Source organism: Rhinatrema bivittatum, chromosome 3, assembly GCF_901001135.1.
Source record: "Rhinatrema bivittatum chromosome 3, aRhiBiv1.1, whole genome shotgun sequence".
NCBI classification, from domain to species: Eukaryota; Metazoa; Chordata; class Amphibia; order Gymnophiona; family Rhinatrematidae; genus Rhinatrema; species Rhinatrema bivittatum.
This window is the reverse complement of record NC_042617.1, coordinates 111,065,102-111,088,028: the sequence shown is the minus strand read 5'-3', so window position 1 is coordinate 111,088,028 and position 22,927 is coordinate 111,065,102. Positions and strand designations below refer to the sequence as shown.

The 22,927-nt window shown below is 42.4% G+C and overlaps 1 protein-coding gene across 2 annotated transcripts in view; it reads left to right on the top strand.

Moving 5' to 3' along the window:
• The window catches only part of APLF (aprataxin and PNKP like factor), a 447,297-nt gene that overhangs the window by 148,948 nt on the left and 275,422 nt on the right, over positions 1 to 22,927 (top strand). For both annotated transcript variants that reach the window (XM_029593580.1, XM_029593581.1), the window contains exons 4-5: positions 7,189 to 7,366; positions 19,407 to 19,536. In XM_029593580.1, coding sequence (XP_029449440.1) covers positions 7,189 to 7,366; positions 19,407 to 19,536 — 308 coding nt within the window. The remainder of the gene's footprint in view (positions 1 to 7,188; positions 7,367 to 19,406; positions 19,537 to 22,927) is intronic.

Here is a 22,927-nt window from a genome sequence, read left to right as displayed (position 1 = left end):
ACTTCAACAGTTGCAGTGCTACCAGTTCCAAAGTAAAAAATGCTAATTAGTAACTTTGCTCACCTTGTTTATTTTGTTTTTTATTATGCACACTCTGTTTACTCCAGTTGCTTTAGTAACATACCGGTAGCTTCTTTATCAATAATTCAATCTAATTGCTAGCATTGCAGTTCCCTGGGTTTAAATACACAGTCACTCTTAAACTCCAGCAGTCTCAGTTAACACAGTTTCTGAAGCATTACGTAAAGTTAACTAGTTACAATTCAAAATGCTAGGCTTTTCTGCATAAATTCAGCGGTGGCTGTGTTACAACTTCTAACCACAAATTAATCAACTAACAAACATTCAAACAGAAACACAATTTAGGACAGCTTCAGCCTGTTATGACGGTAACTTTTAAACCAGCGCATGTGTGCGAGCATTCATTGGCCTGCGCCCAGGGACACGGCCATTTTATAACATTTTATAAAATAGCCTGACCGCGTGTGCAATTTTAAGTGGATGCCTGTGTGCACAAATGCCGCTTTTACTACGTAAGTAAAGGGATTTAAAAAGATACGCATGCCAATGCATTTGCCACTTTTCCCAGTTAGTCACCAGTTTTCCCAGGTAAGGATAGGACTTGCAAACCCCCATAGTTCAATAGCCTCCCTTCTCCCCTGTTAGCCCTGACCTTTAAAACTTCACCAATCTACCTATTTATCTTTATTACTTACACATCCTCCATAGCAGAAGTGAAGTTACGTGGCAGGGGACCCCAGTGTGCACCTGTACGCATAAGTACCGGTATTTATGTGCTAATTTGAAGTTGAAATCCAGGAATGCCAATGCTCAGGGCCAGACCACGCCCACACCCCATTCCTTTTTTTGGAACTTTTCATTTGTGTGCTGAGCGGGAAATACTCGCATACTCGAGCGGTTTTTAAAATCTGCTTGGCACGCTCTGGCCTGACATGTTCATATATCTCACAGTTTTGGTGCATGTTGGGCTTTTAAAATTCACTTTTATGTGTATGTTTTAATACTTAGACTTGCACCTAACACGTAATACAGAATTTCTCTCAGACAATGAGTTTAAATTAGTGAAAGAAAACCCCTCTCATTAGCCTTGACTATTTGCTTAATTGGAGCTCAGTGGTGTCTAAGGGCACTGGCTCTAGTCTTTTCCTTGGTGTTTTCTGTGAGCTGTGCGTTGATGATCTCAGTCTTCTCAAGTGCCTTTTTAAGTTCTTACAGAGTCTTACATAGTTCTTCAAGTCTTCTTCAGGATGGTAGTATTTTCTCTTTTTATTTATTTATTTATTTATTTATTTATTTATTTATTTAAAGTTTTTTTATACCGGCATTAAAGAACTCGTTCTCATCATGTCGGTTTACAGAAAAACAGGGGTGCAAAAAATAGAACCAAAAAACATAAATAAACATGATGAAGAAATGCAGTTACAAATAACAAGGGTAAATGAACTGGGATTGTAAGAAAATAAAGTGAGATAGAGGAGATTAATTATATACAAGTGTACATTATAAATATGGAGTCCACTATATACAGCTTCTAAGCAGAGAGATTATTGATGGTGCGTGTTAGGTGGAGTTCGGGAAGGCTTTTATACATTAGGCTTTTATACATTAGGAAAAAAAACTTAGCTTAAGAACTGGACTGTCCATCAGGCTCTGACTCTTTCTCCTCGCCTCGGGCTCATGGGTAATCTGCGTGCTGCTTCTTTTTCTCCATCTCCATCCCCATCCCTTTGTTGTTCCCCTATGGCTCCTTTTATGGAAGCTGGCAGCCTGTTATGATTCTGCTGACTTACTCTGACTCAGCTCTTTCCTGCTTGGCCTCTTTCAAACTAGCTACAAGGAAAGCTGGGAAATGTAATCCTTTAGGGGCAATCGGTAGTAAATCACATGATCCCTAATATATAAATATAAAGAGCTATGGCAAATATTAATGTATCAAACAGATTGCCAAAAGAGCCCACAGTATATAGAAGACGCTTTCAATTATACAAGTTGACCAGTCATAATAGGCTTCATCGTGGGAGCACTATCGCTTTATGATTCAGCCTTATTTATAATCCTCGATTGGTTACCAGTGAACATATATTGGGCGTGTTGAGAATTGGAGGCTTCAGAGTCATTTAACAAACAGCGTGGATATTTAAGTTAAGTCAAATTCAACAAGCAAATTTAAAAATAAAAAAAATATATGTTCACTGGTAACCGACCGATGATTATAAATAAGGCTGAGTCATAAAGCGATACTGCTCCCACGATGAAGCCTATTATAACTGGTCAAACTGTATAATTGAAAGCGTCTTCTATGTACTGTGGACACTTTTGGCAATCTGTTTGATCCTTTAGGGGCAGCCATCTTAATCCAGTTTCAAAACAGTTCCTGTCTTATATTTTAAAACCCTGACCTTTTGCAGAGAGACCAATACATTTACTAGTAAATCAGCACATCCGTTCAGGTCCCCATCCACTTCACAGACCCCTCCCTTACCTAAGCCCCAATGTGAGGGTCTTGAAAGCAGGAGCGATCCTCAGTTTCTCCTGCTGCACCAGTGCTAACATTTAAAATGGTGCTGGCTGACTTGAGGCCCTCCTATGTCTTGGGTCAGCAGAGAAAGGAGGACCTTTGGGTTCCCTGGTATTGGATTCTTTTTAGCTATTTGGGTGGGTGAACAGGTTTTTTCTGTCAAGCAGGCTGAATTAGCCATGATCTGTGGGTTGGCATCAAAAGGAGTTGTGTTTCTCCTATTATCCCAGAGGCTTATATTGGTCATACTATCAGTACCAATTACCTCTTTTCCAAACCAGCAACATTGTCCACTGCTGCTGTGCAGCCGTCCAAGGTATTGTTGTCAGCAAAAGATGTTCCAGCAACCACAAGCAAAACTGGGACAGATGAACTCACAGGATCTCAAACTGGTGAGGGACAGGATCCAGTCCTCCATCCTGGCATAGCATCTGATAACTGACTAATGGGTCCTAAAGATTGTCAGGTATGGTTACCATTTACATTTTTTCTGATTGTCATCTCTAACATACTACAGTATACCATTATCATATCCCTCACATGTTCTTCAGCTCCCTCTGGAGGTACACAATTTGCTTTGTCAACAAGCAATACAGAAGGTCTCCTCCTCTCTGCATGACCATGGGTTATATTCCTGGTACTTCTTAATACCCAAGAAATCAGGGGTATTCATGCCAATTCTGGATCTGAAAGGCTTGAACCAGTTACTTCATTGGGAAAAATTGGAAATTAATTTGCTGGACAAAATCTTACCATATATTCAGCAAGGAGGTTGGATGTACTCTCTGGACTTCAAAGATGACTATGCTGACATCCCCATTTACCCTGTTTTTTGGCAATACCTTTGCTTTCAATTGGATTCTACACACTTCCAGTACAAGGTCCTTCCATTTGGACTCTTGCAACCCCTCGTGTCTTCACGAAGTATATTGCAGTAGTGGCAGCCAACCTGCATCATTGAGAAATTCATGTGTTTCCATACCTGGATGACTAGCTCATCATGTTTCCCTCCAAAGAAAATGTGCAAAGAGGTGTAGCCTTTATGATCAATATACTTAAACTTCTTGGCTTCCTCATCAACTTTCAGAAATTCACTCTTTCACTGATTCAACTTCTCCAGTTCATTAGGACTGTGATAGACTCTTTGACACAAACAGCATATCTGCCATTGAACACAGGAACACATCTAACTCGCCTTGCTTGATAGCATCAGTTTGCAAAAGCTATGACAGCACGCCACATTTTAGTGCTTCTGGGGCATATGGCAACCGCAATCCATGTAGTCCCATTAATGTGTCATCACATTTGCTGCCTACAGTGGGTACTACATGATGCTCATACTGCATCTTGCCCATGCAGCTCACACCACATATGAAGCATTGTGGTGGTTACAAACTTTGGTGCTTCAGGAGGGAGCTCCGCTCTCCACTCCCCCCCTACCAAGTGACACTGACCACCAATGCATCCAACATGGGCTGGGGCATCCATACCAGTTCCTTCAAAACTCAAGGCACATGGTCCTCACAGGAACATTTACTACAGATCAACCTACTTGAACTGAGAGCCATCAAGAATGCTCTAAAGGCCTTCACTTACTTGCTACAAGGGAAAACATTATGATTCATATTAACAATCAAGTTGCCATGTTCTACATGGATAAGCAGGGAGGAACAGGCTCCAGGACACTTTGCCAGGAAGCATAGCATGTCTGGCATTAGATCATTAAGAAACACTCTGCAAGCCATGTACCTCCTGGGAGTGGCCAACACGCTTGTGAATCTCCTCAGCTGAATTTTCAGTTCTCACAAGTGGACACTCATACAATCCATTCTGCTTGTGAGGTCAACTGCCAGTTAATCATTTTGCAATGTAGTTAATCTGAAAACTAGATCAATTTTGCTCAGTTCTACCCGGAACATCTTCCTCCTAGGCTGGGGATATGACCTTGTGTATGCTTTTCCTCCATTACCACTTATTGCAAGGACATTGCAGTAGCTTCACTGGGATTGAGCTTACATGATTCTTATAGTTCCTGTGTGGCTGAGACAAGTGTGGTATACATATCTCATGCAATTATTGTCCACCCGCAATACATCTAGGGACAGACCCATGTCTCCTATCTCAAGAAGGAGGCTCACTACTTCATCCAGTGCTACAGTCCCTCAACCTCACTAGCTGAACATGCTATCCTAGTGAGTTTTTCATTATCTAACACATGGAGGATATAGTCCTCTCTACTAGGAAGCCATCTACTTGATGTAACTACTCTTTTAAATGGAAAAGGTACACTAAGAAGCAGTTCAGCCTATACCCTGGACCATTCTTCTATGAGCCATGGCATCTGCCTCCTATCTCCACCACTTATCTGAGTCTGACCTTTCTACAACTTCACTCCAAGTATATCTAAGTGCCATTGCAGGTTATCATTTCCTGGTAGGCAATAGACTGGTGTTTGCTCACCCTTCGGTCTCCAAGTTCATGAAGGGTTTAATGCTGATGAAACCTTAGTCAGGTGATCTCATGTGCCGTGGAAAGTTAATATTGTCCTTATTTGTCTCATGAAATCGCCTTTCGAACCTATGGAGTGGACTTCTGTCAAATATTTTACCTGAAAGGTGGTGTTCCTAGTTGTTGTCACTTCTGCCCGCTGTGTGCATGAGATATAGGTGCTGGATCATTATCTTCCATACCTGCAAGGTGGTTCTTCGTATCCATCCCAGCTTCCTACCAAAAGTGGTATCTTCTTTTCATATCAACCAGTCGATAGTCCTTCAATTTCTTCCTACTTCCTCACGCTAATGATGGAGAAAAAGCTCTTCACACTTCGGACTACAATAGAGTACTTGCGTACTATAAAAGGAGGACTCAGTCACATAGACAATCATTACAGCTTTTCGCTTCCTATGATCCAAATCAACTTGGAGAAGCAGTTTCGAAACAAACCATCTAACTGGATTATGGACTGCATCCAGATTTGCTATATTGCAGTGGGACTCGAGCTCCAGAAAATGGTCAGGGCCCATCAAGTTTGTGCTTTGGCCTCCTCCATAGCTCATGTATGCAATGCTTTTCTTTGGAAGATATCTGCAAAGCTATGACATGGTCATCCATACATAATTTTACGTTCCATTACTGCCTGGGCAGCCTCGCATCTTTAGATGGTGCAGTAGGTCTGGCAGTCTTGCACCATATAATGCCCGTATAGTCTATTCTCCACTGTAGGGTCCAGCTTACTTACATACTAAATGCTGTGCCACAGCCCTTAGCTCGGGACTCCCACAGAGCATGCTTAATTCAGCCTGATTATTGATAGAAAAAGCAAGTTTGCTTACTGTAGATAGCAGGATGAATTAGCAATGTATGCCCAACCACCTTCCTACAGAGCAGGCTATCTTATTATTTAGCTTTGACATAGACTGAGGCAATGCCTGCGTGGGAACACACATGGTCAGTAAAGCTAAAAATTCTAGTAGCTTGGAGAGACAAGTTTGTTCTGTGCCACCAGATGACGTCACCCATAGATCATGGTTAATTCATCCTGCTATCTACAGAAAATACCATTTATGGTAAGCAAACTTGCTTTCTGTATGAGGAGTAATTTCAGAGTGAGCGATGGAGTTGGCTAACAAGAGTATCTACTTTGGAAGGTGGAGGGGAGCATCTTTTTTAAGGGGGAATGCTTTCTTTGAGTGGGGATGGGAAATAACTTGAGAATACTTGTCCCATTGTTGACTGGGTGGAGGGTGGGGCTCGAGAACATTGGAAGGTGTGTTAGCCTGCTGATTCTCTTACACTTCAGGTGTAGTTAACTTTCTGACGTATAATGTGGATCATGTCATTTAACACAGTTTGTGTTGAGCCATTTTAATTTTAATGACCTGCTTTGCATACAACAAGCTCATTAATATTTCTCACGTAGTAATATTTTTGCAATATTGTTAACATTTACTGATGATGTAGTTTTTTTAAATTGGGCTTTTAGCACTGAATTTGGCACTTGACACATTTTAATGCAATTTAGTAAATTGACCCCTTGATCTCTAAATAGATCTGTTTTATTTTGTAATATCTAGGAATTCAAATTAAGGAATGGGATTAGATCTTTAGTAGACAATGAAGACTGCTTTAGAATTCTAAGTTTCTGCAAGCAATGTAGAGGTCCCTACATCATAAGGAACAGCAGTCTATGGCCTATTTGACTGTCTGTAGTTGTGGGCTGTATATTGTAGGACTCCAAAATACTTTCATAGCTATACAATTTACTGTGCAAAAGTTGAAATATTTTATTAAGGTTTTATTTACTTTTGCAAGACCGTAGATGAATGATGTTTTTTTGTTATATATTATATAATTCTCTTTAGATTTTACTTTAAATTAGGGTTACCATATCATGTTTCTAGGGAGAGAATGAGCCAGTTCTATTTTTCCACTCATTACATTCATAGACTTGTAGTTCCAATTTCTTAAGAATCAGGTACTTCATATTCAAGTACACAATGAGAGTAAAACCCAGACTGACTCAGCTTTTTCCCACAGACATGGAACTTTATAATAACTCCACCCTAAAAATGCACAGATGGCACACAGCATATTATCAGTTATTTCCATAGTTTGTGGAATTCATACGTTGTTTTCTTTATATTTTATAGGAACAGCCAAATGCTTGATGAAGAAGTTTCTTCAAATAATAAGCCAGACTCTCCAGAAACCAAACCATCTTCACCAGAAGGACTTTCATGTTCCTCAAATGGTATATCCAGCAAAGCTCCTTTTCAAGCAAAAAGTACATTGAAAACTGAAAAAGATGAGCAAGCATTCATAACTTTGGTGAGATTTTATTAGCCTATTTTGTCTGCCTTTATTTTGTTGGAGGAATCAGGAAAATGAAAATGTTATGACCATTTTAGTCAACTTTGTTTTCTGTTGAAAAAGTTGGTAGGTGGTCTTTAAAATTAGTTACTGGAGGCTTTGGTAATTCATTTAGGGGTTATTTAAGAATTCATATTTATTGACCAATACTTTATTGCAAAAACAGTTTATAAATAATTTAAATAAATAAACATGTTTGGAACATTGTGAATAAATCTGACAAAAACAGATTATCCTGTGGAAACCTTAAGTTAATTTTAGCTTATTGTGATGATATCCTTTCCCAATCATTATAACTCTTCTCTCTGGTCACTGGAGGCACTTGAGATGACCAAACAGGAATTTGGTGCATACAAAAGGTATGATTCATTTGTTAATTGAACTCTTCAAGCTTTTCTTAGCCTTATAAAGAGAATAGTAGCCCGTTAAAAAGCACAGAAGTACGGAAAGCAAAACTTAAGTCCACCTGTAGCTTAGCTGTACCCAGAAATCCCTCTTTGTACAACACAGGACTCAGTTAATCTGAGCTACTGTGGAAACCCACACAGTCTTTTTGAGTTCCACATGAGTCTTCCCAAAAACACCATCTTAATTTAGGGGAGGAGCACCATCATAACAGAAGACCAAATGGTCCATCCAGTCTGCCCAGCAAGCTTCTTATGGTAGTATCTGCCTTGCCGTGCAGGTTACTCCCATGTTTCTCTTAAGGGTAGCAACTGCCGCTCCTTGTAGTTATCCCCAAACTTTATGATAACCCATAAAAATGTACTGCTAGCAACATTTTTACTGGGTGATGAGACTACTTGAAAATTCAGACAGTGCAGATGTGATTTGCTTATGGACTTGGCCTTTTATTTATTTAGAAGCAGTCCTGTGCTTTTTCCCTTATGTCTGCATATCAGTACCCCAGATCATAAAAGTTAGGGCCCCATGTTGTTTGTCATCTGAATCCAACTCCTCCTCCCCACCGCTGTCAAAGCAGAGAGCAATGTTGCAGTTGCATCAAAAGCATCAATGCTTATTGGTTAAGGGTAGTAATCCCTTACTTCTGTTAAGGGTAGTAACTGCTGCTCCATGCAGGTTACCCCCATGCTTATCATTTCTCCAGACTGTAAAAATTGAAACCCTCTTTTTGGTTATTGTCTGAATCCTGCTCCCCTTTTCCCCATGCTGTTGAAGCAGAGAACAATGTTGCATCAAAAGCATCAAGGCTTATTGGTTGAGGTGGTTAGTGCCACATCCTTTTCTTCATTTTCATCCTCTAGCCCAGTGGTTCTCAACCTTTTTTCGGCCGGGACACACCTGACATATGGGTCTCACATATGTGACACACGGAACATGTGACTGTCACGTGGCTATATGTAAACATACACTCTGCATCCACGGGAGCCCCTTCAACCCCCAACAATGGGTCAGAACAGAACTTGGTCATTACCCATACAACTCACCATACAAAAAAGATGTTCTGGTGATATCTCAGTAAAAGCAAAACAAACTTCCTTTACTACTAGGTACAATAGCCTTTCTTATGAAAAGGCAGTAATTTATTACTAATGCATATCCTATTGAGAAAACACAACAAATAAGATTGATACAAATGCCTACATGCTAGTAAAATACCTCACCTTGGTCACACACCCCTCACCAAGTACAGAAAAACCACAAATTATAAATATGGAGACAGAAACTGGAATGGAAAACCAAAAAAGCCACTCTGCATGCAGTGCAAACCTGGAGAAATGGAAACAAATATAGCACCTAACATAGACCCAGGATCTGCAATAATGCACACAAACTAATCCACACAAAGTTACACCTGCATTATGGCATTTACTCAAACAGTAAAACCTTATCTATGAAAAGGTAACACTACAAATATTAAACAGGCCCTAAACACTAATATACTTCCTATTAGGAAAACAGAATAAGCTAAGCTGCTATAGAACCCCACGCAGAAATAATTGTAAAACTATACTAATAAATGTTTCAAAACATCTGATGAACAGAATAACATCCAACAATTAAAAACTCATAAAAATTATTTAAAAATTGTCCAAATACCAATTAAATATTTCAAAATAGACACATTTCATAATACCCAATAATTAAAATGGCAGTCAATCAAGAAAAATAAACTTAAAAAAACACCTTTACTTACCTTCTCCAGTAACTCTCCTACTCCTTTCTCTTGCAGGCCAAAAGCACACACCAAAAGCAGCAGCGGCTGCTGAAGCTCTGTCCCTCATGATCCTCTTCTTAGGGCCCACAACCACTCACTCACTCACACACACACACACACACACACACACCCCAAATTAGACCCCATGACCAGTCTTGGTCTTTCACGCAAGCACCAGTCTCTTCCTGACCAATCTCTCACCCAGAAACTCATCACCTCCCTGACCAGTCTCTCTCTCAATCACACACATGCTCTCTCTTATATACAAGCTCAAAATCACACACAAATGGTCTTGCACCCATTCACACCCCCACACCCCCCCACACACACCAGCCCTCACCCAGGCACCCATTTCACACCCACACACACCAGCCCTCACCCAGGCTCCCATTCACACCCACACATACCAGCCCTCACCCAGGCTCCCATTCACACCCACACCCACACCCTTATTTTCACATGCATGCACCAGGCCTCACCGCCAAACCTCTTCTTTCTTCACTGCAGGGATGGGCTCCAGTTCCGCTGTGGCTTTACTCCAGCGGGACTTCTTTTTTGCCGCCATGGGGATGGGCTCCTGTGGAGGTCTTGCTTGGCCAGGGTCAGGCTTCCTCTTCACCACCACGGGGATGGGATCCCTTGGCTGCCTTGCTTCAACACTGCCACTCCTCCCAACCCCCCACCCCCGGCCTCTGCTATGTCCCTTCTTCCTACCTCACCGGCCAATCAGAGGCTTCCTTCTTCCTACTCCCACTGGCAGGTAGAAGGGAGGAGGCTTCAGACTGGCCTGCGCGGGGGCAGGAAGAATGGAGGAGGCTTGCCATTGGCTCGCGTGGGCAGGGAACAGGGAAGCACAACTGGGGCAGTGGGACACCGGGAGCCGCGACACACTGAGAATCTCTGCTCTAGCCTTTAAGATCCACAGTGTTTATCCCATGCCCCTTTGAATTCTTTGACTGTTTTCATCTTCACCACCTCCTCCCGAAGGGCATTCCAGGTATCTACCACCTTCTCTTTGAAAAAATATTTCCTGACGTTGGTTCTTAGTCGATCCTCCTGGAGTTTCATTTCTTGACCCCTAGTTCTACTGATTTCTTTTCAATGGAAAAGGTTTGAAGTTCATGCAACTTTAAAACCTTTTAAGTATCTGAAGGTCTGTATTCAGATCTCTCCTGCATCTCCTGTCTTCCAGGAAATACATATTTAGATCCTTCAGCCTCTCCTCAGAAGTCTTCCGATACTGACCCCATAGCATTTTGGTCACTCTTCTCAGGTCTGCCTGTATCCTGTCTCTATCCTTTATGAGATACAGGCTTCAGAACTGAACACAGTGCTCTAGGTGAGATCCCACCAAAAACCTGTACAAGAGCATTATCACGTCCTTTTTCTTACTGGTTATTCCTCTTTCTATGCAGCCCAGCATTCTTCTGGCTTTAGCTATCACTTTGCTTCACCATCTTCAGATCACCAGACACTATAACCCCAAGATCCCTCTCTTGGACCATCACATCAGTCTTTCACCCCCCTCACGTACAGCTGTTTTGGATTATTGCATGCAAGATGTATGATTCTGTTCTTTTTGGCATTGAATCCCAGCTGCCAAATTTTAACCACTCTTCAAGCATTCTTCAATCACTTTTCATTCTCTCTACTCCTTCAGGCATGTCCACTCTTGCAGATCTTAGTATCATCTGCAAATAGACAAAATTTACCTTCTGTCTCTTCCGCAATGTCACTTACAAAGATATTGAATAGAGCCAGTCTCAAAACTGTTACTTAACACAGTTCTCTCTTAATCATAGGTTCCATTTCCCATTAATCCATTTCCCATTTCCCATTAATTGCTGACTCCTGTCAGTCAACCAGTTTGTATTCCACTCCACCATCTTGGCGCCCACTCCTAAACTTCTCATGCCTCCTTTTGCCTTGCCTGCCTAGCTGTATTCTAACTCCAGCCTGTACCTTACTGGATTATCTTTTCCTCTGGCGCACCCAAATCCTGAGAAATCCTTCTCCTTTCAGGCCCCCTTGTGCTTCTGAAACAGGTTTTAAAATTTGTAACCATGTCCAGGATGCAATTAATTAGCTTCTAGGTGTATGCCAGGCTATCAAATACCTGCAGCTCGCTGACTTTTCCATGTTGTATATTGAAAATATGGTCATCCAGCTGCAACATGGAGAAAAATTAAATGAAATTATATCCAAAGACAAGCAAAAAGTTTTAATGGATTGCTACCATTTTGTAAATTTAGAATAATATAATACATCTATTTATTTATTTATTTATTTATTTTGAACTTTTATATACCGACATTCATGTAGGAAATTACATATCATATCGGTTTACAGTGAAACAGCATATTGCAAAAGCATAATACATAAATGATAAATTAAGAACAGAGTATTCTTCCATTCTCACATAAAGCCAGTTTGCAAACCATAGATGTAAACTGATAACAGTATGCAGTACTGGTGTGAATTTGAATAGCTGACTGTGCTTTTCTTACCCTAAAGTTAGTTTTGCTTTAATACCTAAGTGCATTTTTGTTTTTTTCCTTTCCTGCTTACTTGTTTTCCCTGTTTTTTTGTTTTCATTTCAAAAAAGATATAATTGCGATGGAGAAGGTACAGAGAAGGGCAACCAAAATGATAAAGGGGATGGAACAGCTCCCCTATGAGGAAAGGCTGAAGAGGTTAGGGCTGTTCAGCTTGGAGAAGAGACGGCTGAGGGGGGATATGATGGAGGTCTTTAAGATCATGAGAGGTCTTGAACGAGTAGATGTGACTCGGTTATTTACACTTTCGAATAATAGAAGGACTAGGGGGCATTCCATGAAGTTAGCAAGTAGCACATTTAAGACTAACCGGAGAAAATTCTTTTTCACTCAACGCACAATAAAGCTCTGGAATTTGTTGCCAGAGGATGTGGTTAGTGCAGTTAGTGTAGCTGGGTTTAAAAAAGTTTTGGATAAGTTCTTGGAGGAGAACTCCATTAATGGCTATTAATCAATTTTACTTAGGGAATTGCCACTGCTATTAATTGCATCAGTAGCATGGGATCTTCTTAGTGTTTGGGTAATTGCCAGGTTCTTGTGGCCTGGTTTTGGTCTCTGTTGGAAACAGGATGCTGGGCTTGATGGACCCTTGGTCTGACCCAGCATGGCAATTTCTTATGTTCTTATTTTCACCTTTTCTTTCCTAAGCCATCACCTTATTTTGCATTATTTTTTGGGGCTTGGTAGATTTCGCCTTCTGTTCTTCACTTCTAGTTCATTTGGACCCAGCTCATTCTGGGATATGGCTCTGTGAGCCATCCTGCACAACTACCTGGGGCATGTCTGTTTTTTAACCCATTTTGTCTGGCTATTCAATCTTTGGTCAGGGGCCATAGATGGTGGCAGTCCCTTGAAACCCACAATGAGTGCACCCTCATGTGGCCATTAGGAATCATCGTTGTGCTGAGACTCAGACTTCCATATTCTCATCCTCCCTTCCCCAATGGGCTTTGAGCACTACCCTTGTAGCATCGCCAGCCTAAGCTGGCTTGAGGAATAGAAGATGGGCACAAGTTACCTTTGTTCCTTTTGATGTCTCTCTTCCTGCTTCCCTTTCTCTTATTTTATTTAACCCAATCACCAACTCCCCCATTTGTTTGTGTTTTTTAATTAGTAGTGAAATAATCCTTTAGAATATTACACAATGTATGTGTCCTTTGACATGCTTTAGGAAACTAATCCAGAAGTTTTATTTTCTCCCAGGACAAGCAGGATGGTAGTCCTCACATATGGGTGACATCATCAGGATGGAGCCCTATCACAGAACACTTTTGTCAAAGTTTCTAGAACTTTGACTGGCACACTGAGCATGTCCAGCATGCCACTAACCCTGCATCCAGCAGGGGTCCCCCTTCAGTCTCTCTTTTTCCGCACAGCAGTTGCCTCGCGGTTCTCAGGAGCTCTGTGAGAATTCCTCAACATTTTCCTCACTGAACTTTTCAAAACTTTTTCCCCATCCCGGGGTCCCCCCCATCGACCTCCGCTAGCATTGGTAAGTTTTTACCTCGTTCTTTGAGGTTGGTACCCGACGGTGCTCTCATTGGTGCTTGACGACCACCGACTGCGCGCCACGTTTATTTTTAAAAAATGGCGCCCAGTTTTCGGAAGTGCCCCGAGTGTTCGAGTACTATGTCCATTACGGACCTGAATGATGTCTGCGTTTTATGCTTGGGGCCTTCCCATGATGTCCAACTGTGCACAGTTGCACTCCGAAAGGCCACCGGGCCTGCTTAGAAAAAATGGAACACCTATTCATATCTAAGCGATCGACCCAGTCTACTCCGGCCAACAGTGCACCGAGTCGAAAGCCGTCTTCCTCATCAACTCTGTTGCCATCGACATCTCAACACCATCAAGACACCAGTGACCGCCAGTCACCGGCATATTCGTGTTCAAAGGCATCAACATCCTCATCCTTGGTGCCGGAGAAGGACCGGGCTGAGCACCGAGAAAAGCACCGACATCGACGAGATACTTCCTCCGGTGCTGGCACCGACAAGGCACCGATGGAACCACCGACCAAAAAGTCCTAGGGAGAGGAGCCCCCATCCTCCTGTGGATCCGGCGCACCAAGGCTTTCCCCACCTGCAATGATGCCGGGAGCCGAAACTCCACATATTCCTGTGGACCCTCCGGCAACGCCTATGGAGCCTCCAACCACGGAAGCTGTGTTACCAACACCAGCCTACCGGAAGGATTTGGACCGGATGGTCCAAGAGGCAGTTCTCCAAGTGCTTTGAGGATTTCAGTCGCCCCCGGCACAGACTCCCATGCTGAGGCCTGGCCCAGTGCCTTGGATGCTGGCTCCACTACTCGAAAGACTAGACTCTCTCATCAGCACGCTTCTATCGGTGCTCGTGCTTTCCGGACTGACGATGCCTCCGAGACTGCCAGTTCCTCCACCGCCATCAACCCCGATTCCTCTATTATCGGACGATGAAGACCGTGACCTGTCGATGCCGGATCCAATTCCAGGGCCATCGGGTATATTACCACCCCGACGCCCATTGAAAACCCTGATACCATCGATGCCTCCACCGGCCTCTGTGCCGCCTCCATCTATCGTGGTGCCTTCACCAATTCCATCGGTGCCACCTCCTGATCCGGCTGGATTAGGGTTTCTTCCTTCATCGGAAGAACCACAAGGTGGAGGAGGCCAGCCATACGATCCCTGGGATGATGATTCCTCTGACTCCCAGGATTCTGAGGACATCCTTTCAGAACCTTCACCTCTGGAAGAAAGACACCGCTCTCCTCCAGAAGACCTCTCGTTTGCCAGTTTTATATAGGAAATGACTGACACCATCCCTTTTAAACTGCAAACTGAAGAGGATGCCAGACACAGAATGCTGGAAGTTCTGCAATTTGTGGATGCTCTCAAGGAAGTAATGGCAATTCCAATCCATGAAGTTCTGCTTGACCTGTTACATTGTACCTGGGAGCACCCAGGTACAGTTCCACTGGTGAACAGGAAAACTGATGTGAACTACCTGGTTCAGTCAGCTCCAGGATTCCAGTAAAGCCAGCTCCCTCACCACTCCATAGTGGTTGAATCCGCTCAGAAAAAGGCCAAGAGGTCCCGGCCTCATTCTTCTGCCCTTCCTGGCAAAGAGCAGAAATCCTTGGATGCCTTTGGATGTAGGTTGTTCCAGGGTTCTATGTTGATGGCACATATAGCAGCCTACTAGCTATACATGACACAATACTCTAGAAACCTTTGAAAGCAGGTTCAAGATTTTTCTGAATCCCTCCCAGAGGAGTTTCAAGAGGGATTTAATTCCATCCTCCAGAAGGTCCTTGATGCTGGAAAACACAAGGTCAGAGCTGCCTATGATATCTTTGAGACTGCCTCCCGAGTGTCAGTAGCAGGCATAAGTGCTAGACGTTGGGCATGGTTGAAATCTTTCGACTTGCGTCAAGATGTTCAGGACAGGTTGGCAGACCTTCCCTGCACAGGGGACAATTTGTTTGGAGAGAAAATCCAGGAAGCAGTTGCGCAACTCAAAGACCATCATGAGACAATGCGCCAACTATCTACCGTTCCCTCTGACTTTTCGTCTACCACAAAGAGACCATTCAGAAGGGATCCTAGGAGGCTAACCTATAAAACCCATAGGTATTACCCTCCTCCATCCCAGACTCAACCAACCAGACCTTATCAACAAGGTCAACCTCGTCAGCATAGGCCTTCGAAAGCCCATCCAGCCCCATAGACTGGTCCTGCATCTGGTTTTTGACTCCCTTCTAGAGAGCAGCATTCAATCCCGCCTCCAACAATATTTCCTGTGGGAGGCTGCTTGTGTCACTTTGCCAACATATGGCACAAAATTACCACGGACCAATGGGTCCTTTCTGTGGTTGCCCACGGTTACCATCTAAACTTCCTGGCACTACCGCCGGACTCTCCACCTCGTCCGGCATGGAGTTTAACCGACCATACTCCACTTCTCGAGGCGGAACTCTCAATCCTCCTGCAGTCCAATGCCATAGAACTGGTTCCCCGACTGCAGCGGGGAAAAGGGTTCTACTCCCGATATTTTCTAATTCCAAAAAAGTCAGGCGGCATTCGTCCGATATTGGACCTTCATGCCCTAAACAAACATCTCCGCAAGGAAAAGTTCAGGATGGTCACCTTGGGCACCTTGCTCCTTCTACAGAAGGGAGATTGGCTCTGCTCTCTAGATCTTCAGGAAGTGTATGTTCATATAGGCATAACCCCTCCTCATCGAAAATACCTAAGATTCTTAGTCGATCACCGGTATTTCCAATACCAAGTCCTACCGTTCGGTCTAGAGTCAGCACCCCATATGTTTACAAAATGTCTCTCAGTAGTAGCAGCTTACCTACGACAACGGAGCATTCACGTCTATCTGTATCTAGACAACTGGCTGCTCAGAGGTCCATCCAAGGAGGTAGTACTACAATGCCTTCATCTCACTGTACAACTACTACAATCCTTGGGGTTTCTCATAAACTATCCCAAGTCAAACCTGACTCAGTCACGTACCCTCTCCTTCATCGGAGCGGATTTAAACACCATTCAAGCCAAAGTGTTCCTCCCAAAGGTCTGAGCACTCACATCATCAAACTTTGCCAAAGCAGTACAGACTCGCCGAACAACTACAGCTAGTCATCTACTAACCTTACTAAGTCACATGGCGTCCACGGTTTACGTTACCCCAATGGCTCGTCTAGCCATGAGAGTAACACAATGGACTTTAAAGTCCCAATGATCCCAATCATATCAACATATGTCCCACATTGTCCGCGTCACCAGCCAGCTTTGTCTCTTGCTAGCTTGGTGGATACAGGAGTCCAATCTTCAGATAGGACTACCCTTTTAATCTCCAGAACCTCAAATTACACTGACAATGGATGCCTCCAACCTCGGTTGGGGAGCCCATGTCAACAACCTGCAAACCCAGGGAACTGGACCACATCGGAATCAAAGCACCAGATAAATTTTCTAGAGCTCAGGGAAATACGATATGCCCTATTCATTTTTCAGGATTGCCTGTCCAACAAGGTAATCCTAATCCAAATGAACAACCAGGTAGCGAGCAAGGCGGCATAGGCTCTTACCTGCTCTGCCAGGAGGTGCCGCAGATCTGGGCCTGGCTCTCTCCCATTCCATGCTACTGAGAGAAACCTTCTTGGCAGGCATGGACAATGTGATGTCGGACAATCTCAGTCGGACCTTTTATCCCCACAAATGGTCCTTAAATCCCACTGTAGCGAAATGAATTTTCCACCAGTGGGGCCGCCCGCACATAGACCTCTTTGCGTCGATTCACAACCACAAAGTAGACAACTTTTACTCTCTACACCGCAATCACAGTACACCACCACGGGATGCCTTTGCCCACTCAAGGACAACAGGTCTTCTATATGCCTACCTTCCACTTCCACTCATCAGCAAGATTCTTGTGAAATTGCGACAGGACCGGGACACAATGATCCTCATAGCCCCTCACTGGCTGCGGCAAGTTTAGTTTCTCATCCTACGTGACCTCTCAGTCCAGCAACCAATTCACCTGGGCACAGATCCAACTGTAATAACGCAGAACAACGGGCTGTTACGTCATCAGAACCTCCACTCCCTGTCTCTGACAGCATGGATGTTGAAAGGTTGAACTACAATCCCTTAACCTTTCCGACAATGTGTCCCAGGTCCTCATAGCTTCACAAAAGCCTTCTACCAGGAAATCTTATCATTCCAAATGGAAAATATTCTCCTTGTGGTGCAGGATGAAGGAAATAGATCCCTTTTCCTGCCTCATAACAAGGTTCCTGGACTACCTCTGGTACCTTTCGCAGTCTGGTCTACAAACTTCCTCCATCCGAGTGCATGCCAATGCCATAGCCGCTTACCACAAAGGTATAGGAGATGCCCCGATCTCGGCTCAACCCCTTGTAGGGTGCTTTATAAGAGGCTTGCTCCAACTAAAGCCTCCACTGCGTCCTCCGGTTCCGGCATGGGACCTCAATGTGGTACTAGCACGGCTCGTGACCTCCGAGCCTCTGCATTCCTGCGAGCTATGTCATCTCACATGGAAAGTACTCTTTCTACTTGCTTTAACATCAGCTCGCAGAGTCAGTGAACTACAGGCGCTGGTAACATACCCACCTTACACAAAATTTCTCCACAATCATGTGGTACTCCGCACTCACCCTAAATTTTTGCCAAAGGTAGTGTCTGATTTCCACTTAAATCAATCCATAATACTACCCACATTTTTTCCGAAACCTCACTCACACCCAGGTGAGCGGGCCCTGCATTCCTTGGACTGTAAATGTGCACTTGCCTTTTATTTGGGCCGCACTACAGCCCATAGGAAGTCCACCCAACTGTTTGTCTCCTTTGATAAAACCAAACTGGGAGTTCCAGTGGCCAAGCAGACCCTGTCCACCTGGCTGGCCGACTGTATTGCCTTCTGCTACCAACAAGCAGGCCTTCCGCTACGGGGATGCATGAAAGTGCATTCAGTGAGAGCCATGGCATTGTCAGTAGTGCATCTCTGTTCCATACCTCTTCCTGACATCTGCAGAGCTGCCACATGGAGCTCTCTCCACACCTTTGCAGCTCATTATTGTCTCGACAAGGCTGGCAAACAGGATTCTATCTTTGGCCAGTCTGTCCTGCATAATTTGTTTCCAGTTTAATAACCCAACTTCCTTCCTGCGACCCACTGTGAAACTCAGGCTGCCCTCATACCCAAAACCACCCCTGTTGTTGTGCCTGTTGCACGTTGTTGGGTGCTTTTGGTTCACTTTGGCATCCTGTAGCTCGCTATTCACCCATATGTGAGGACTACCATCCTGCTTGTCCTGGGAGAAAGCAGAGTTGCTTACCTGTAACAGGTGTTCTCCCAAGACAGCAGGATGTTAGTCCTCACGAAACCCGCCCGCCACCCCACAGAAGGGTTCACTTACGTTTTCTTATTTTATTTTTCGCTCGTACTTTTTACTACAAACTAAACTGAAGGGGGACCCCTGCTGGATGCAGGGTTAGTGGCATGCTGGGCATACTCAGTGTGCCAGTCAAAGTTCTAGAAACTTTGACAAAAGTGTTCCGTGATAGGGTTCCAACTCTGCTTTCTTAATAGATGGAACATATTTGTGTCCATTCCATTTGTCCTCACTTTATATTGAAGCGGCACACATACACAATCACCTGTTAAGATTAAGAGACATTTATGTTCTGAGAAACCAAGTAAAGTTTCACTCTGCCTAGTTTTACTACCCTATGACTGATTCTTTTCAGTCTCAAACTCCAAAATGCAATGAAAAAATTGAACAGCCAAAGCAAGCTCAGAGGAAACGAGTGCTTCCAGAATGGATGCTGCAGGGAGACCTTGAGATTCCAGAACGTCCAACCTCAGTTACCAAAGAAAGTAAGTAGGCATGAGCTGCGGTGCAATACAAAGTTAACATTTTTGTTCTAGCCTAATAGGGCCCATTGCTGTTTGTTTTGGACTCTTATGATCAAGGTGAAAGTATTTTCTGTGCGAGCCAAGTTATATCTTATTTTGAATTGCATTTATAGCTTTTCAACCTTGGACCTTTTCCTTGTAACAGGTTTGAATTTAGTCTACTGTATATGAAATTAAATTGAAGACTATAAGTTACATTATGGCTGTACATTGGGTATTTTTTCTCTAAGGCCCATCACTGCTTCTTGTTCTTTGTTACCCTCACATACTATTTCAACTTGGATATTAAGTATGTCAAATGTGCATTAAGGAGTACTCTACTAGTACTGAATCCTTGGACATTGTGCATCTAATTCCCCGGTCAGTGTTGGTTCTCTGTACTAGGTAAGGACACTGTTTTAAAGATCTAATTGTGTTTTAGGGTAGTGTTTTTTGAATGTTTTAGGTCATGCCCCCAATAGATAAAATTAGCTTTTATTTATTTAGCCATTCTTGATTTCTTGCCATTCAGATAACCATTATAGTGAGTTGCCATAAAATATATAATATATAAAATATATAATAAATATTTATATAATATATATAATAAGTATTTATATAATATATAAAATATATAATAATCTGGTGGGGATTACAAACATTTTATAATCCCCACCAGACACTGTTCATCCTATGCCCTCCAATTTGAGAGGCAGTTTTAAAGAGTATCTTTCTCTTATGCAGCAGGGTGGTTTGTATCATTTTTCTGGGATCTGAGTGGCTTCAAACTCCTGGACTAGTGTAAACCTTTTTTATACTAAAGAAAAAATGAAGAGTTTTATCATGTTTGTCATTTTTCCAGAGATTTTAGTAAACATTTTGCTTGATGTTGTTAAAATGGAAAAGAAAAACCTTTTGTATTAGAATTCAGTTAAGAGAGATATTTAATTAGACAATTGAGAGAGAACATTGTTTAGGAACAGTGGTATTTTGTATGAATGGTGATTGCCTTGAATTAAAACTTTAGAATATACCATTGAATCTACATAGAATCTTGGTTATGTTTAAAAATTGTCTTATTTTCGATGAGCTATGTGCCTGAAGAGAAAGATTTGAAATACAATTTCAAAGTCTAAAAATGTAATAATAAAAAAGAAACTTAACTCATGTACAAATTTCTTGCTTGGAAATCCTTGAAAATATGTATTCTATAAAGATAAATAATGTTTAATGAGTAAGAACTGCAAATGCTTGGGAATAAAACTTCTATTTAAAGAATGGCTGCTATTAATACTATGCCTTTCTCTATAAAAGTGTCTTTGATCGCAACTTTCTAGATAGACTTTTGCATTTTTCAGGTTATAAATACAAAGGACATATAGCAATACTTTATATAGCAAAATCCAGGGCAAAACAATACAGGTCATTTACTAAAAGGTGTGAGGCAGAGTCTAAATGTTCCCAAGGACATTTCTCCTCAATATGGTGGCAAAGAAGGAGAAATCAAAGTAATACCAATTTCATGTTTGCTCCAAATGGTGATTTTATTCAGGATTTTTAAACCATCAAAGTGCTACTATGGTTTTGCTATAAAACAGTTGTAGCCAATGTTAGTCAGGAATTAACTCCATGCTAAATTCATTGTTTCAGTAAATTCTTTGCAGCTTTTTTTTTTTTTTAATTCACCAACTTAGTGGAATTGATATCAAAACAATATCAGGATCTACTGATCTTTAGACAGACAATTAGACTTTCCTTTGCTGTATGGATCAAAATACTGAATTTGTGTGCTCTGGTGCTACCAGCTCTCCCATGGGTTTCATGATATCCTGAAAAAACAGCATATATGCTTAGACACTGAATATCTCAAATTTAGTACATTGAATCACATAGTAGATGAGAGATACTGGAGTAAATTTTCAAAAAGTTGTGTCTAAAAATTAGCATGTATGTGCATAAATCGCCTGTACTTGCGTATTTATTTTATAAACATCAAAATATGTGCAACATTCCGTTTGCATGTACATATATGCATGAAAAAAGTGGCGTTCTAGAGATGTTCTAGGGCAGTGCCAATAGTTGTGCACATAAGTTGCTATTTTATAAAACACTTATTCATGTACATTTGGAAATGTATTCATGTAATTTTATGCCTGTTAATTATATTGCATAATTGATTTCAGACTTGTTTATAGTGTACTATTGTCTGAATGGAAGGTCTGGGTGAACTGGGGGTTTGTTGAGGCTGAAGAACCAGGAGGTTTTCGATGATCTGGAAAAGGACTGGGCGATCTAGTAGACTTTAAAACATGCATGAATGCGCCCATATATGTGTAGATGCAAATGAGTGCACACTATATAAATATTTGTAAGTCTACTCGTCAACATTTTTGTGTACATCAGAAAATACGCAGCGAGTATTTTTTAAACATAGCTAGATACGTTTTGACTTATCCAGCTAAGCGGCGACAAAAGTCTGGCAAAGTAGTGCTGTGGTGTCTTATCCAGCTAAGGCTTAGATTTATCAAAATGCAATAAATTTCGCATGAATAACACCCGTGATAAAGAAAGGGGCATGGCTATGATCATTTTAGAGTTACCTCACCATGCATTATTTTAGCACTTTGCATAGTTATTTTATTGCAACGTGCAATATTGATAGTACCCTGGTAGAAAGTGCATCAATCTAGGGTGAGAGAACATTGTAGAAATCTCACCTTTGTGTGACTTTCGTCACTGAAAATCACGTCAGATCTTCATTGATATGTACTGTGCTGTTTGTACTTCTCACCTTGCATGTAAAACTGCCCCCAAAACCCTAAACCACCACCAAAACTTCACCTCGAGTTAGTAGCTTGCCTGCCTATAGTGGTTAAAATAGTTGACTACTATGTTGCCACCCCAGAGGCTCTTTCTCTCTCTACTCCATTCCACTCCCTCTACTTCTCCCTCTCTCCTGCTCCCTCTCCCTCTCCCTCTCTTCCCTCTTCCATCTCCCCCTTTCCCTCTCTCCCTCTCTCTGCCCGAAAATACCATTCATGATTTTTATCGCAAATTCCATTTCGGGCGTATCGCACAGCTTAACACCAGGAAAAAAAGGTGTAGTTATTTCCAGCATTAAAAACGTGCAATAATGAGCGTTAATGCCCCTCATTTTCATAGAGTCCGCCCAAACCTCTCCCCAGCCCCTCCCCTTTTAATAAATTTCAAAAATTTGCATTTGCATCACGCAATGTGATAAATATCGCATGTGTTATGGCGTTATCATGGGCATTAAGGCCCTAACACCCGTGATAACGGCCTATGCACGTTGATGAATGACCCTGTAAGTAAGATAACTTGATAAGTAAAAGAAAAGCACTACTTAGCCAGA